The sequence below is a fragment of the Crocodylus porosus genome, unplaced genomic scaffold (genome assembly GCF_001723895.1).
Source record: "Crocodylus porosus isolate Cpor-Errol unplaced genomic scaffold, CroPor_comp1, whole genome shotgun sequence".
NCBI lineage: Eukaryota > Metazoa > Chordata > Crocodylia > Crocodylidae > Crocodylus > Crocodylus porosus.
Window position 1 is genome coordinate 16,855,786 of NW_017728948.1, and position 17,050 is coordinate 16,872,835.

General features: G+C 41.9%; 1 protein-coding gene across 4 annotated transcripts in view; it reads left to right on the forward strand.

Annotated features, from left to right (window-relative positions):
• RGS12 (regulator of G-protein signaling 12) overlaps window positions 1–17,050 on the forward strand; it is a 159,864-nt gene that overhangs the window by 102,762 nt on the left and 40,052 nt on the right. For all 4 annotated transcript variants that reach the window (XM_019552849.1, XM_019552848.1, XM_019552851.1 and 1 more), the window contains 4 exons: window positions 1,681–1,860; window positions 5,468–5,621; window positions 12,244–12,320; window positions 15,627–15,827. In XM_019552849.1, coding sequence (XP_019408394.1) covers window positions 1,681–1,860; window positions 5,468–5,621; window positions 12,244–12,320; window positions 15,627–15,827 — 612 coding nt within the window. The remainder of the gene's footprint in view (window positions 1–1,680; window positions 1,861–5,467; window positions 5,622–12,243; window positions 12,321–15,626; window positions 15,828–17,050) is intronic.

Sequence of the window (17,050 nt, forward strand, 5' to 3'; positions counted from 1 at the left end):
AGGAGGTGCACCATCAGGGTTGGCGGGATTTTGGGGGGGAGTAAGGAGCACCAGCATGGTGGGGGGAGACTTTGGTAGGGAAGGAGGGGCAGGACCAGGGCAGGGAGGGGGCTGTGGGGGGCTTTAATTTTAATAACAGATTTTGGGGTTTTTATCAGAGAACTTGCAATTTTTAATTTTTTTTTATCAGGGAAAACTAGGATACCTGCTAATCATATGCATAGTGCTGAGAGGGGGTGAGAGAGGGATTCTGGGTAAAATGTCTGGGGCAGGTTTGATATTTGCCAGACATTTAAGTCTGGTTAAAAAACAGGACTTATTGGAAATGGGAAAGAAAGGCACACCTCAGCTGTAAGAGCAAAAAGGAAGTAAAAATATATGCAGTGTAGTGGCTCACTATGACTTGAAAAAAGAGTCAGTAATGTGGGGACTAAGCACAACGGGCAGTACTATGTCTTATTCAGATGGGTTATGCTATCCTATCATTGTGGTAGGTCCTGGCAGGGGAGACACCATGATCAATCAGGTGGTTTTCCCAGGGTAGGGGAGACACCATATCAATCAGGTGGTTTTCCCAGGGCAGGTGATTGTCTCTGATATGTCCTCCATTGGAGGTCTATATTGAGCAGATTCTTTTCGGTGTTGGGTTGTGGAACCGGAGCTTGCTCCATCTACTCCATGCATTGACCTGGTATTAAGTGCTTCCAGGACCGGTGCAAAAAAAAAAACAGAAAAGAAAAAAAGGGTTCCTATCAGCATATTTGGCCAACGTGTGCCTTGCTTTATAGTCTGTTAGCTACATTTAATCAATTTGATAGTTTGCTTCCATGACTGAGCACATGCTGCTTTTGTCAACAATATAATTATAGACAGTGTTTGTGAGGTTTCCTTGTTTCCGAGTGTAATGCAAGGGGTGTTTTTCCCCATGTTGTTTGTCTTATAGTCAAGTAAATATGGTATATATTTTATTTAATTCCATATGTCATATATGTTCACTCTTTCAAGAAAAGGCTGTTAGGTATAGCAGGGAGGACTTTTTGTTGTGCTTGTGGTTAAGACTTTTTCCCAGCTGCAAAGTCCATATGTTTATTTATTGTCTGACAGCCTAACAATAACAACACATCTGTGATGCTATGAAGTTCAGACTGATTCCCTGTTATCATAGCAGTTACCAAAAATGCCTGTCCATAGTTTGCAACATTTAGGCAGGATGTAGAAGCATTATTCTCTTTGAGTTCAACAACAATTAATTTATAAGGCTTTCCCTGTATTTTTTATATTGAATATATTCTTCAAGCATATCTTTATAACTGCATGTGCTCTACCTTTCAGTTATTTCACCAACTGTACCTGAGGTCAGCAAATGATTGCATTTACATTATGGTTAGGAATAAGTCTCTTACTCCCACTTCTTCAACAATTTTATTTTGTTCCCTTCCAACTTTTAAGAAATATGTTCTTTTTTTTTCTTGTTACAAGGTGATTTTATTTTGATGTTACTTGGCACTTGTATAATAATAAAGCCTTATTCTTAAAGAAAAGTACCAAGCCCTGTTTACTTCAAAATTCCATTGACTTTAATGCCACCCCTGTGTCAGTCTTCAGGTTAGTGTTGTGAGTGGTGCTTGCAGATTTAGGATTTAATATGTATAGCCATTAACCACTGCATTGTAATTTTAGATTTTTAACCTGATGAAGTTTGACAGCTATACTCGCTTTCTGAAATCTCCACTCTATCAAGAATGCATTCTGGCTGAAGTAGAAGGTCGCCCTCTTCCTGATCCACAGCGTGTTCCCAGCAGCCCTACTTCTAAACATAGTTTCAGCTCAGAGCGGTCCAATATCTCCACACCAAAAAAGGTTACCTTTTGATTAAATTCTGGGTATTCTGAAAGCTAACTTCTTTGTTATGGCTGAACATTTTCCAGTGTATAGAATCCAATAAAAATGCTTGCACTTACTAATGCTGACAAAATGATCTAACTGCAGAATTGTAGTTTACCTCAGGACACTGTTTTTATTTTTAATCCATATATTCTTCATCAGATTTATAACATAAGCTACTAAGAAAATGAGATAACCAGGTTCTCAGCAAATGCATAATATATTTTCATTCCATGAATATTAGGAAATTAAGATAAAAACCTTTCACACCTCTAAGTAACCAATTAATTCAGTTCCAGTTAATAATGAAAGTTAGCATTATCTGAAAGAGGTGCTCAGAGCATGTAGGTGAAGTGATTTGGTAGAATCAGTCCTTGCCCTTGTAGACAAATGTCTACATCTTTAAAAATACCACCACCAGTGGCTCAAAATATCATTCTGGTACATCTACCAGTAAGGTCAGTTATTGTATAAGGATGGAAAATAAATTATTTTCTTATTCTTGGAATCTATCCTTGTAATAGAGCAGTGTCAAACTTCTTCCAGGATAATTATTTAAGAAGAAAATAGGATATATGAGTCACATCCTGTACTTTTGAATTAAAACTAAGATCATTATATTACAATTGTTGCAAAAGGTAGGAAGTAGGGACTGTTGTGCAGCTGCTGCCCCTCCTCTGCTGCAAATGATTGGAAACCCTATCATTGGCCTTGTGGTGAAATGGGGGAGGAGGGAAAGGAAAGGAGAAAATCATTTTGGCAACTTTTTCTTGCTTACCTGTGGAAACCCTAGAGAAAACAGGACAGGACGGACTGGCTCTGAACCTAAGGGAACAGGTGGCAAAGAACTGCTGCTTTTCTCTTTCCCATGACCTTGGAGAGATGAAGCAGAAGAAAATCTGGGAAATAAGTTTTAGTTGCCTGATTCTTGTTCCCTGCACAAGTTAGTGTAGCCTAAGGGTTGGTTAAACTTGTGCTAGCTGACAGTGGTCTCCTTGTGCTTCCCATCCTTGTCATTCCTTCTGTTTCAATTTGTGTAAAAGCGACACCAGGTACACCATTTCTGTTGTCTGCTTCAGATTCATTTACACTAGCAGACTCCTCAGATTGAGCTTTTTTGCTGCTGGTGTCTAGTACTATTTCTCCATTTCTGTTAAATATAGCCTTCAAAATGAAAAGGCTGAACATTGTTGTCATACATTAAGATTTGAGCCCCTCATAGAAAGTTGTATTTTTGCAACATTTTTCCATGGAAAGAGAGAGGGCTTGAATAAACCTGACATGTCCACAAGAAATAATAATTCCCATCTTTTACCTCTGTGAAATAAGGAAGAAAAATCTATATGCAAAGCAAGTATAACTGGTAGGCTGCATGTCATCTGTGGAAATACTACTTTTTAAACTTCCTGGTCTGTTTAAGCCTCACTCCTTCAAGTTGTATGACAATTTTTATTTTATTATGGCTGCAAAGGTTCTTTGGGTGAATCTGGTATCTTTTATTAAACCAAATTAAATAGTTGGAAAAAAATTTCTTAGCAAGCTTTGAGGTTTAAAAACCCTTTGTCAGGCTGAGGAAGTCTCTGCAGTTGGCGTGTTCTATTCCTGAATGGAATGAAAAGTAAAGAGGCCAGAGGCTGCGCTGCGTGCAAGAAAGGCAGTCAGTGAAGATGTAAATTGAGGAGTCAGTGAGTGAGACAAGCTAGGGGAGTAGGAGGAGGGGAGAGAAGGGGGATGAATGTAGCAGGTAAATAGTGGAGAGGTACCTGGGAAGTCAGATGTCAGGCAGGTTATAATGTGTCATAAATCTAATGTTTATATTTAGTCCATGATCTTTTTGTATCCAGGAGGTTGATGAAGTAAAGTTCATAGGCTCATCTGTGAAAAGTGTTTTGTAAATTCCCTTTGAAGATTAGAACTGAGAGATTGGAGAGAGAGTGGTTTTCTTGTGAGAAGTGTGCCCCCACAGCTATGGACACCACCTGCATAATTACTATACATGCCACAACCAACATCACCATCAGCATCCCTCGATTTTAGAGCTGCAGCTCCAGAAATGTAATATATCTCATCCAACGCACCAAATGCCCAGATGGAAAATACGTAGGAGAGACCAAACAAGAACTGCACACTAGAATGAACGCACACTGGAAGTCTATTAAAGACAAGAATACCCAATTGCCTGTGGGGGCACATTTCTCACAAGAAAATCACTCTCTCTCCAATCTCTCAGTCCTGATCCTCAAAGGGAATTTTACAAAACACTTTTCACAGATGAGCCTATGAACTTTATTTTATCTGCCTTCTGGATACAAAAAATCGTGGACTAAATATAGATGTTGGATTTATAACACATTATAACCTGCCTGATATCTGACTCCCCAGGTACCTCTCCACTGTTTACCTGCTACATTCATTTCCGTCCTTCATTTACACTTCCCCCTGTCTCTCACCCACTGACTCCTCAATTTATACCTTTACTGACTGCCTTTCTTGCATGCAGACCAGCCTCTGGCTTCTTTGCTATTCATTCCATCCAGGAAGAGCACACACCAACTGCAGATGCTTCTTCAGCCTGACAAAGGTTTTTTAAACTCAAAGGCTTGATAAGAAATTTTTTTCCAACTATTTAAGTTGGTCTAATAAAAGATACCAGATTCACCGAAAGAACCTTGTCTGCCTATGTCCTTAGACCAACATGGCTACAACCTCTGTGTTTATTTTATTATAAAATTCAAATAAAAAAATTGAGAGCAAAGGCATTTGATAAACTTTTGAATTGTAATATTTGTTTGGTAATCACAGCTTTACTTGTTTTGATTTTCACAACCATCTATCATTTAACAGTTTTGTTTTGTCTTTGTAACTAGAAAACATTACCGTAGTGTGCATTCCTTCATTATAATCATAAATTATGACTTGTAACAATTTTCATATGAGGCACTATACTTTACAGCATACAGTCATTAGTGTATATATAGATAGAGTTTTTTTAATTTAGCATTTTAAAGAACATATTAATAACAAAAAGATAAATGTTAATTAAAATGAAATGTAGCTGTAATATTATAAAAGTAGCTTCCTTACTGTTTTTCATCATTGATCAGTAATTGGTGCTGTAAATGCTGGTTAAGCAATACATTATCCAATAATTTAATATTAATTTGTATATCAAGGCTAGCAAGATTGCTGTACTGATGTAAAATTGTGTTTTTTAAAATCAAGTAAATTGCGGCTGCTTTTAAATCAGTTCTTTAGAAACAGGCCACAGACTATCAGTAGCCTGTGGAAATATGATTAGATATATTCTGTTGGTATTCCTTCTTGTTTCTAGGTGCTACACTGCATTATTTTCACAGTATTTTCATTATAAGCAATTCTTACATTTTCCTTTCAAGTCTTACTTGATTGCTAATGGCAGGAGAACTGACATATACAATGATGAACTGGTGAAGAGGAAATTAAGTAGACAACCTTTTCTCCTAAGATGTTAGACCGCGTTAGGAGAATTTTGAGAACCCTTGCATTTACAGGAGTAAATGTTGTATTTACAGTTAAACAAATGTTTTAACTGTTTTAATGGTAGTTAAGTGGAAAATCAAAGTCTGGAAGATCCTTAAATGAAGAATCTGGAGAGGAAGATGCTGAGAAGAAGAAAAAAGGAACATTTTTCTCCTGGTCAAGAAGTAAGAGTCTGGGAAAATCACAGAAGAAAAAAGAAAATGGTGATTATCAAAATGGTGAGTTTCCAAGTTTCACATTTTGCATAGTTGCTTCAACAGCAGGACTTCTTACACTGTTAGCATGTAGCAGGAAATCCAAACCTCAGTATAAAGCAAGGCCCATTGAGCAGGTTTTTAATTTCCTGCCAAGCTGACACAGAGGGAAATTGTCATATCAAGAGCCACAACAGCTAGGGCTGCTATCAAGGCAATTGTAAGAAAAAATAGAAATGAGCATTGGCATATAGGCAAAAGTCTGGATAAGTAGAAATTGTTAAATTAAATGTTTTTTGCTTTGAAAATGTGGCCCAGTGGGATTTCTTTCAGTTGTTTGAATTCAGTTTCACCAATATTCAAGGCAGAAGGCAGGGCAGAGTGCCTAGAAAAACTGACATGTTCAGAGATGCATAAACTTTTGCAGGTGACAGCCTACTTCTTCAGGTGTTATTAATTTCTAAGGTTGAGGCTTTTTTGCCTACACAACGTTATTCTTATGATAAGCTGGATCTCATCCTCCCATTCAGTTAACATGCTGCTTTTTTCTATAGTCAAGCACATTTAGCTCTCGTGGAGCAGTCAGACATCTCAGTATGCAAGAGGACTTAGCTGCAGCTTCATTGTCCCTTTTGCTTTCCTTTATGGACTAATTTTTATAGATCCAAATTTGGAATCTCTCCCCCTTGTTGAGGCTGATAGGACAACTTCTAAAGATAAAGCTTTTGACGTAACCAACAGACTAAGAAGCTCTGGCTGCACTTCACCCTGAGGTCTGTCCTCATTTGCTTAGTTTCTGATCAGACATATTAAGAATGGAAGCTGTTACCTCCCATTCAAACAGCAAGATGTCTAAGTCGCACTGACTGCCCTGTTGAAGGTAGGTAGTGCTTTACAGGATCCTTCCCACTGTATTTCTGTAGGCTGTCTAGTATTTTATGCTTCATCTGGCAATTAGAAAATTGGTCAAAACAAAAACCCTCAAAACACCTTTTACACAGCATAGGTTGGTATATCAGAAAATTATTGCAGTGAGTCTTGAGTTCTGCAGTTAAAACATGAATTTTTCTTTCATGAGTAGCAGAGGCTTTTTCTCTCAAATCCTATTCTAAAATGTGCATCTTGAATTTCCTTAGGAAGAAATATATTCTGGAGTTGATTTACTCTTATATTCTGTCTTTAGTGAATCAGGATGTCCAGGAATCTAAAGCTTCACCTGCTTCCATCACTGGAAGATTTTAACAGTAAGCTAGATGCACTCTTGTCTGGAATGCTTGAGACCAGGATCATGAAATCATAGAAAATTAGGGTTGAAAGGGACCTCATGAGACCATCTAGTCCAACCCTGAGCTCAAAGCAGGACCATCCCCAGCTAGATCATCCTAGCTTAGGCTTTGTCTAGTCGGGTGTTAAAAACTTCCAAGGATGAAGATTCTACCACCTTTCTTACTTACCTGTTCCAGTGCTTTACCACTCTCCTGGTTAGAAAGTTTTTCCTAATATCTAACCTAAACTTCCCTTGCTGCAACCTGAGACCATTGCTCCTTATTCTGTCATCTGTTACCACCAAGTACAGTCTAGCTCCATCCTCTTCCAGGATGGCTGACTTGCTGAAGAGGGCTTTAAACTAGGTGTGTTGGGAATGGGTGTACAGATAGGAATGCAAGCCAGGGAACAGCCAAGCAGGAAGGATGAAGACAGGGCAGTCACGGATGTGTTGAGAGGCTGGGACAATCTTGGGGTGGTGGGGAATGGGGGGCTACCAACGGGGGACGTAAGTGTCTGTGCACAAATGTTAGGAGTATGGGTAATAAGCACAAGGAACTGGCACTCCTGCTAGCAGATAGGGAATATGATTTTGTTGGAATAATGGAGACCTGGTGGGATGCCCGCATGACTGGGCTGTGTGCACACAGGCCTACAGGCTGCACAGAAGGGATTGGGTAGGGAAAAAGGGAGGAGATGTAACTCTTTATGTAAAGGAGCAGTATGCCTTGTCAGAGACCCAAACTGATTCAAGAGTAGGGTGATTTGAGACCCTGTGAGTCAAGATACAGGGGGGACAAGGAGAAGGAGACTTGATGGTATACACAGTCAGATGGATTGCAAATTGGCTGAAGGGTCGTACTCAGAGGGTAGTGTTGGATGAGTCTTTTTTGACTTGGAGGGAAGTGGGCAGTGGAGTCCCCCAGGGCTTGGTCCGTGGGCCCGCACTGTTCAATTTCTTTATCAGTGACTTGGACGATGAGGTGAAAAGCAGTCTGTTTAAATTTGCTGATGATACCAAGATTTGGGGTGAGGTGGGCACATTAGCAGGGAAGGACAGATTACAGCAGCACCTGGACAGGTTACAGGGATGGACTAATGAAAATATGATGGGTTTCAATACTGACAAGTGCGGAGTATTGCACTTGGGCAGTAGGAACCAGCAGCACACTTACAAGCTGGGAAACTCCGTTCTTGAAAGCACAATAGCACAATGAGATCTTGGAGTCATTGTTGACTCCAGGATGAACATGGGCCAACAATACGAGGTCATGATCAATAGGGCTAACCGTACCTTGTCCTGCATCCAAAGATGTATTTCAAGCAGGGCCAAGGAGGTGATTGTCCTTCTCTGTGCGGCACTGGTCAGGCCGCAGCTGGAGTACTGTGCTCAGTTCTGGGTGCTGCACTTCAGGAGGGGTGCGGACAGCATTGAGAGGGTCCAGAGGAGGGCCATCTGCATGATCCGGGGACAGCGGGGCAGACCCTACGAAGAGAGGCTATGGGACCTTAGCCTGTTCAGCCTTCGCAAGAGAAGGCTGAGGGGGGACCTGGAGGGCATCTGTTAGGGCTGGAAGGGAACTCGATGATCTCCCGAGGTCCCTTCCAGCCCTAATGTCTATGAAATAAACTCACTAGGGGAGGACCAGGAGGGTTTGGGAGAGACCTTGTTCCCCCTTGCACCCCCCAGGGTAACAAGGAATAATGGCCACAAGTTGTTAGAGAGTAGGTTTTGACTAGCTATCCGAAGGCACTACTTCAGTCGGGGCGGCTAGGATCTGGAACAAATTTCCAAGGGAAGTGGTGATGGTTCCTACCCTGGGGGTCTTTAAGAGGAGGCTTGACATCTACCTGGCTGGGGTTATTTGAGCTTGGTTTTCTCTCCCACCCAGGGCAGGGGGTCGGACTTGATGATCTGCAAGGTCCCTTCCTACCCTACTTCTATAAATCTATGAATCTTTAAAAAAGAAAAAGGAGGCTTTTGGATAGTGGAAACAAGGGGTAGTCACCAAGGAGGAGTACACAAGTATAACTTGTAGGGAGAGGATAAGGAAGGCAAGGGTTACAACCATGATCAGGTTGGTGACCAAAATTGAGAACAGTAAGAAGTCCCTCTTTAGTTATATAGGCAGCAGGAGGAAGACCAAAGGAAATGTGGGGCCCTTGCAGAATGGGACAGGACAGCTGATAACAGACAGTCAGGAGAAAGCCGAACTTTTCAATGAATACTTTGCGTCGATGTTCCTGCATGCAAATGTTGGTGGCCCATCTGGTCGAATACTGGATGGATGTGGGGGGTGTGATTGCCAACCAACAGTCAGTGTTGAGCTGGTGAGGGAGAACCTGGAGCGGCTGAATGTCTTCAATTTGACAGGATGGTGCTCTTATTAAAAAAACCTGGGGGATTGTGGGCTGGCAGAGTCTATGGTCAGGTGGGTTGGGAACTGGATAAGGGGCCGAACCCAGAGAGCATTAGTGGACAAGTCTGTATTGTCTTGGTGATAGGTGGCTAGTGGTGTCCCGCAGGGTTCGGTTCTTGGCCCTGTGCTGTTCAATATCTTTATCAACGATTTAGATGAGGATGTGGAAAGCACGCTGGCCAAGTTTCCAGATGATACTAAGTTATGGGGAAAAGCGGTCACACTAGGGATAGATGCAGTTCAATAAGGATAAATGCAGAGTACTTATTTTAGGAGAAGTAATCAGTGACATGAATATAGGTTAGGAGATGTCCTGGCTAGCATGATGGCTGAATGGGACCTTGGTGTTATGGTTGATCACAGGATGTCCAAAAGCTGCCAGTGTGACACTGTAGTCAACAGAGCTAATAGGATACTGGTATGCATTAGTTGATGCGTTGTGAGCAGGGCTAAGGAAGAGTGATGCTTCCTCTCTACTCAGCGCTGATGAGTCCCTAACTGGAGGACTGTGTCCAGTTCTGGGCCACTGCACTTCAAAAAAGATATGGCGAATCTTGAAAGGGTCCAGAAAAGGGCTACAAGAATGATTAAGGGACTGGAAGACAAACCTTATGAGGAAAGAGTAAGGGATCTGGGAGTGTTTAGCCTGGGGAAGAAAAGACTGAGGGGGGACTTGGTGGCATCTATTAGTATGCAAGGGGTGAATATTGGGAGCTGGGAGAAAAACTATTTACCAGGGCACGCCAGGGGAGGACAAGGAGCAATGGCCATAGACTGTTAGAGCATGGTTTTAGCTTGGATTCATAGATTGTAAGGCTGGAAGGGACCTTGGAAGATCATTGGGTCCAGCCCCCCGCACCAAGCAGGAAAAATAGCTGGGGGTCAGGTGACCCCAGCAAGGTAACCGTCTAGTCTCCTCTTGAAGATTTCCAGGGGAGGTGATTGCACCACCTCTGGAGGGAGCTTATTCCAGTGTGGACACCCTGATTGTGAAGAAGTTTTTCCTAATGTTGATCCTGAATCAATCTTTCAGGAGTTTGTGACCAATACTCCTGGATGTGAGAAAAAACTTATTTATGGTAAGGGTGACCAGAATCTGGAATAGACTTCCTAAGGAAGTGGTGAAGTCCCCAACCCTGGAAGTCTTCAAGAGAAGACTGAACGGACACCTTGCTGGGCTCATTTGATCTCAGCAGTATTCCTGCCCAAAGCAGGACTCGATCTTCGAGGTCCCTTCCAGCCCTTGATTTCTATGGCTTGTATGATTTCTTTGGAACCACACTTCAGGTAGTTGAAGGCTGCTATTAAATCCCCTTTCAGTCTTCTGTAAACTAAACAAGCCCAGTTCCCTCAGCTTCTCCTCATAAGTCATGTGCCCCAGTCCTGTAAGCATTTTTGTTGCCCTCTGCTGGACTCTGTCCAATTTGTCCACATCCTTTCTGTAGTGGGGAGCCAAAATTTGAGTACAGTACTCCAGATGTGTCCTCGCCCATGCAGAATAGATGAGAATAATCACTTCCCTTGATCTAGCAACAATCCTACCAATGCAGCCCAGTATGCCATTAGCCTTCTTGGCAACAAGGGCACACTTGACTCATATGCAGCTTATTGCCCATTGTAACCCCCAGCTCTGCAGAGCTGTTGCCCAGCCAGTCAGTTGCCAGCCTGGACTGGTGCATGGGATTATTCTGTCCTAAATGCAGATCTTTGCACTTGTCCTTATTGAACCTCATGAGATATTTCTTTTGGTTCAATCCTCTGATTTCTTGAGGTCGCTCTGAAAAGCAGGATGATCCAGCATTGAGCAGGGGGTTGAACTAAATGACCTCTCAAGGTCCGTGCCAGGTGGACCTATCTTTCTTTGATTCATGAAGCTACACATCCACATGCTCCTGCATTGCTTGTTATGAAGACCCTTGAATTCTCTGTAGGTTTGTTATCTAATTGAGGGTTTTTTTTTTCCATAAATGCATTTAACTGAGGGGGGTTTTTTCCCTCATAACTGCATTAAAGCCTAAGGGACAGCCTGTTTAAAGAAAGCACAGAAGCCCAGCCTCTTGTAGTAGTCTTTGCTGGACAGAGTGGAAAAAAATCTTGAAATCCAAAGATAGTTCATTTTGTCCAACAAGTTGGAACAATATCAGGAATAGCCATTGGATTAAATTGTTACTGTCACTGTCATCAGCTACATTAAATCCATGTTCTTTTACTGCTGTTTCTTCTTCCTTGCCACTTACCCATAACGGTCTGTTGTTTGTTTATATTGATTTAAGGCCTAGTCCTTAAAAATACAGTGGGATCATGTATGCAGTATTAAGGACTGTCTGATGGCCTTGGATTTTGGGTGTTTTACTTTAGGATGCTAATGGCTACATCTACATGTGCCACCATGGTGCCATTGTTACCGCACTGTCATTTAGTACTTCCTTTTGGAAGTACTAAAAGATGGTGCAGTAACAGCCCGTACTGTGTACAGTTATTTTTAGGCACTACATCAATACAGCAGCACGCTATGAGGGAGCTCATTGCTATGGTGACATAGTTGCGGCGTCATGGTTTAAGCCTATGGACACTATTTTGCTGCAGTGCATTGATTATGGCAATGTACCCACATGTGTGGATGTACCCGGTCTCTTTTTTTTTTTTTTAAGGGGTCTGTTATGTGCCTTTTAAGGCATTACAAGGTGGTAGTCATTTCGAAATAGAGATAGTAAATTTCAAAAACGGGGACCTTGTCTTTTCAAGCTTATAAAAAGCCATGAGTGCAAGCAGTGTTAAATACACAAGAAATAACAAAATTAAAGACTGTTTCAACTTAGGGATAGTGTGAGGAGTTGACATTTTTTCTCAGATCAGCAAATGAATTCTTTACTCAGGTAACATAAGATTTTTGTAGTTGCTTTCTGTACAAATAGTAAACCCACGCCTTTTTACTTATCACTAACTTTTCCCACATACAGATTCTATTCAAGCCAATGGATTATCTTGCAGACGTGAATCACAGGGCTCTATGTCATCATCGGCAAGCCTTGATCTGGTAAGGGCCAGCTTTTAAGAATCAAGTAGGCTGTATGTGCTGGGGGCGGGGGGTGGGAGGGGTGGATTGCTTATTACTTAAGAGGTCCATAATATCCCCAGTTTTCTACAGTACTGTTCAAAATGCTTACATGTATACCAGTGTAAATTTTATGCAATTTTCTTTTTACTGTACTTTAAATAGATTTATTTATTTATTTATTTATTTATTTTTTATAAAGTCAGAAGGCCCTGTATAAATCCTCTGGCAGATGAATAAATACTTTAAAAAATAAATATATTTTCAAGGATAGTATTATAGTGCACGTGGTGACCCTAAATTAGTGATTCTTAACCAGGGTGCTGGGGTACCCTGGGGTGATTCCAGATCCTTTGAGGGGTGCTGCAGGAAGTGTGTGGAGATAAGCAGATAAGGGCAGGATCAGGCTCCAGGTGTGAGGATTAAAACAGATAAGGACAGGCTAAGGCTCTCCCTGCTTGGCCTCTTCCCAGCCCACACTCCTGGCCCAACTGCAAGAAGGTAAGTACTCTAATAAATATATTAGCTTTTGGAATGGGGTGCTGTTCAACTCATGGAAAATGTGGAGGGGGCCTTAATTTTTACCAGAGGTGCCTTAAGTCTGAAACAGTTGAGAACCACTGTGCTAAAATATCATAGGACAAGCCTACATGATATGGTTACACCAGTGGAAGCTCTAGCTCCTAGCCTATTAGATAAAAGATCGGTGCTGCCACTTCTGTTCAGTTAATACAAAGTACCTCCCATTTAATGTTTTCTATTGGCAGGCTCAAGGCAACTGCTGGCTCTGTGTCAGGGTTCTCTTAAGTCCAGGTGCATGATTCTCTCCATTTACTCTATCGGGCATGTAGGTGCATAGCTTAGTTTGTTTGAATCACTCTGTGTTGGGGTTAGGTATCCAGGTTGTAGCTGTATTGATCTAGAGGCAACAGAAATCAAAATTCGTGGCAGACGTAGTATCTTTTATTAAACCAACCAGATATTTGCAAAAAAATTTATATATATATATTTTTTTATTTGCAAGGTTTTGGGCACAGGCACCCTTCATCTTCATCAGGCATAGGAGATTGCAAAGGTTCTCCTGGGTAGAAATGTTACCCAGAATTGTAAAATTAAAGCAAAAGTTACCCAGGAGAACTTTTACAATCTTTGCAATCGCGTATGCCTGATGAAGGGTGCTGGTGCCCGAAACCTTGCAAATAAAAAAAATGTACTTTTTGTAAATACCTAATTGGTTTAATAAAGATACCACCTCTGCCATGAGTTTTGATTTCTGTTGGGGTCAGGTACTTAGACAACACAGCGCATAAAAATTAAGTTGGAAACACCTAAAGTGAATGTCTGGAGAAGGCTGAGAGGGGATCTAGTGGCCGTTTATAAACTTACTAGTGGGGACCAGCAGGGAGGGAGAGACTCTGTTCACCCGAGCACCTCCTGGAGTAATAAGGAATAACGACCATAAGTTGTTTGAGAGCAAGTTCAGGCTGGACATTAGAAGACACTGTTTTACAGTTAGGGTGGCTAGGATCTGGAACCAGCTTCCAAGTGAAGTGGTGCTGGCTTCTACCTTGGGGGTCTTTAAGAGGAGGCTTGACAATTACCCCTGGCTGGGGTCATATGAGCCCAGTATTCTCTCCTGCCCAGGGCAGGGGGTTGCACTTAAAGATCTACTTAGGTCCCTTCTGACCCTACATCTATGAATCTATGGATCTTGCTTACCAGGTGTTGCAAACAATGGAGAGGAAAAGACCTATACTATGTATGGGCTAAGAAAAGCTCTTGATAAAGCCCTTTTAAACCCTGAGATTACAAACAAGCGTGGATCTTGTATCAACATAAATTTTTTTTATGGTGGCACAGAATCTAAGTGAACAGACGTCATAGCCCTTTGTTGCCCCACAAGTGCTTAAATTTTGTGGCAGCAATGAACCTAGTAGTAATTGCTGGTGCCTTTTTGTGGCTGATGTCTTTGTTCCAACAGCCCCAGACAAGAACTGCCGTGGCTTCAGGGGCACAGTTCTGCAGGAAAAGGGCCCTGGGTATTTCACCCTGATACTAAGGCTGCATCTGCAAGTGGGGAGACGGACTTGCAGATGCACCCATAACATGATGTTAGAGCTGATTCCTTTCTAAAGAAGGCATCTGTTTCCAGCTTCAGTGTTTAAATAAATATGCCCAAATACTTTTGATATTTTGTATTTATTAAGATTCCTTTCTCTTTATAGTAAATGTTACCATAGCATAATTGAAACAAATTGCTGTAAATGCAGAATAATGGCCACTGAAAGAACTAAGTTACTGCAGTGATTTCTGTTAAGTGGCATTACATCTGTTTGTCCACTAGCATGTGTTTACTGGCCCAATGCTCTAACGCCTCCTGATGGATGTGTGGCCTGTAGGTTCAGTGCATGCTGTGGAGACAGAAGTTCTCCATCTCTACAGGAAGCCAGTGATTTAGTAGGCTTGTATTCAGTCAGCCCCTAGTTGGAAGTTGTTCCTGGATGGATGGGAATTATTTAAATGTAGTCTAAAATAAAAAGTGTTTATAGAGATAACATTTTGTGATTTCACGCTGATCAACTTTAGTGCATCGCCAGCAGCTTCTGCTGGTGCTGTTTTTCTGCAAAGCCCAGAGAAGGCAGTATGGTCCTGACACTTGCTTTTCCCTGGAGTAAATTGTCTCTTGGGGGCAGCTGAAGTCCAGATTAGCACATGAATGAATCTGGCCAATAGTCTTTCAAGGTAGAAAAGATATAAGGTGGAAGAGAAGTGTATTTTGTTTTTATCTTGAGTGAATTTATTTTTGAGGCACTCATTATCTCATGAAAAATCTTTAGTAAGCTCATACTATGCTTGTTTAAGAAGTCATAGTGATGTATTACATAAAAAGGTAATTATTTGATGTCGAAGGCTCCTTATCTAGAAACTAGTTTAAACCTCATATTTAGCTTTTAGGCATTTTTGACCAATTACTCTACCCTACAGGGAAAACTCTTTATCATGCACTAGGATCCAGATGTTCTTGTTTTCTATACAATTTCCCTGAAAGCAAAATACTATCCAAAATTTAACTGCTTTTGAAGTAAATTCAAATTTGCGCAAAATGCGTTTCTGTCTTTTTTTAAATTGAAATATATTTTCTAAACTTATCTGGTAGCTGAAATACTCTGAAGGGTAGAGAAACATAAAACTTTATTAAAAATGTGTTTCCTGACTTAAGTTGTTTTGAATAGCTTGTGGTTCTTAATTTTCTCTTGGCTATTAACTTTAATTTTTGTTTCTAAAAAGTCTGAAGCATCTAGAATACCTGCATCTGTATCTGAGAGAGAGAGATCCTCAAAACACTGCTGTGTAAACCTTCCAGATGGCTCATCTTGTAAAATGATTGTCAAATCAGGATTCTCAATAAAGGAGATGTTATCTGGGCTCTGTGAAAAACATGGCATTAACATAGCTGCTGTAGACCTCTTTTTAGTTGGAGGAGATAAGGTACTGCATGTTTCTATAATAAAAAAATTAGCAATTATCCTGGTTGGTTTACTAACACAGGAATGTTGATTCATCAGGGGGACATTCCGTTTTTCTCGTTCTGTGAACTGACTTCACATTAGCAGTAAAAGGATTTACATGTGTTGCTCAAAGGGAGAATAATAGGAAGATGGGTACTGAAATACGGTGTGGTTTTGATGTCCATGCTACAAAAAGTTGAAAGAGGTTCAGAACGGGCCTTACAGTGGTGGGGGGGGTCAACATTTTTAGCTGACATGCCACAAATTAGCCATGTACTCTCCCTGAGTGCAACTCCAGTTTCCTGCCTATACTTGATCTACTGCTCTGCTTTCTGCTTCCTACATTGTTCTCCATGCCCAATCTGCTGCTCTGCCTTCTTCCATTTCTGTTGCAGTGCTGTTTATCCCCGCCCCCCAGTCTGCTGTGTGCTGTGAATGTCTGACATGCTACCTCTGTCTTACCATAAAAAGCTTTAGAGTCTGCATTTAGTTTGTACAAGAGAAGGCTAAGGGTAGGCCTGTGCAAAGCAGCAAGTATTTGATTCGGCTTCGGATTCAGCTGATTCGGAGGGACAGTGATTCGATTTGGTGATTCAAGTCACTGTCCCGATTCGATTTGGCCGATTTGGATTCAGAGATTCAGTCACCAAATCAGGCCAAATATCCTCTGAATTGAACAGGTGGCAGTGTCAGGGGTGGGGATGTGGTGGCAGCAAGTGGGGCTCCACCCCCACCCCCTGCCTGGCACTTAACCCCCCCCAAAAAAACAAGCCCCGAACTCACTGGTTGCAGCAGTGGTGATCGGGGCCTCTGGGGGCTCATGGCAGAGCCCTGTGCAGTGTGGAGCAGTGGGAATTGCTCTCCCCTGCCTGGCACCCGTGTGGAAGCTGTTGCATTGCGAGGGTACAGTGTGCTACAGGGCTCCACGTGCTGTCCAGGAGCTGGGGCCTCTTGGGCTGAGCTCTGCTGAGCTCTGGGTGACCGCTGGAGCCACCCCAGCTCTGGGACAGTATGTGGCACCCTGCTGAGCCAGACTACACTTGTGCAATGTGACTGCTGCCACGCAGGTGCCAGGCAGTTGGGGGTGGAGGGCATTCCCCGCTGCCCTGTGCTGCCTGGGGCGGAGCTCTGCCATGAGCCCCCAAAGGCCCTGATTGCTGCTGCTGAAGCCGGTGAATGCAGGGCTTTTTTTTTTTTTTTTTT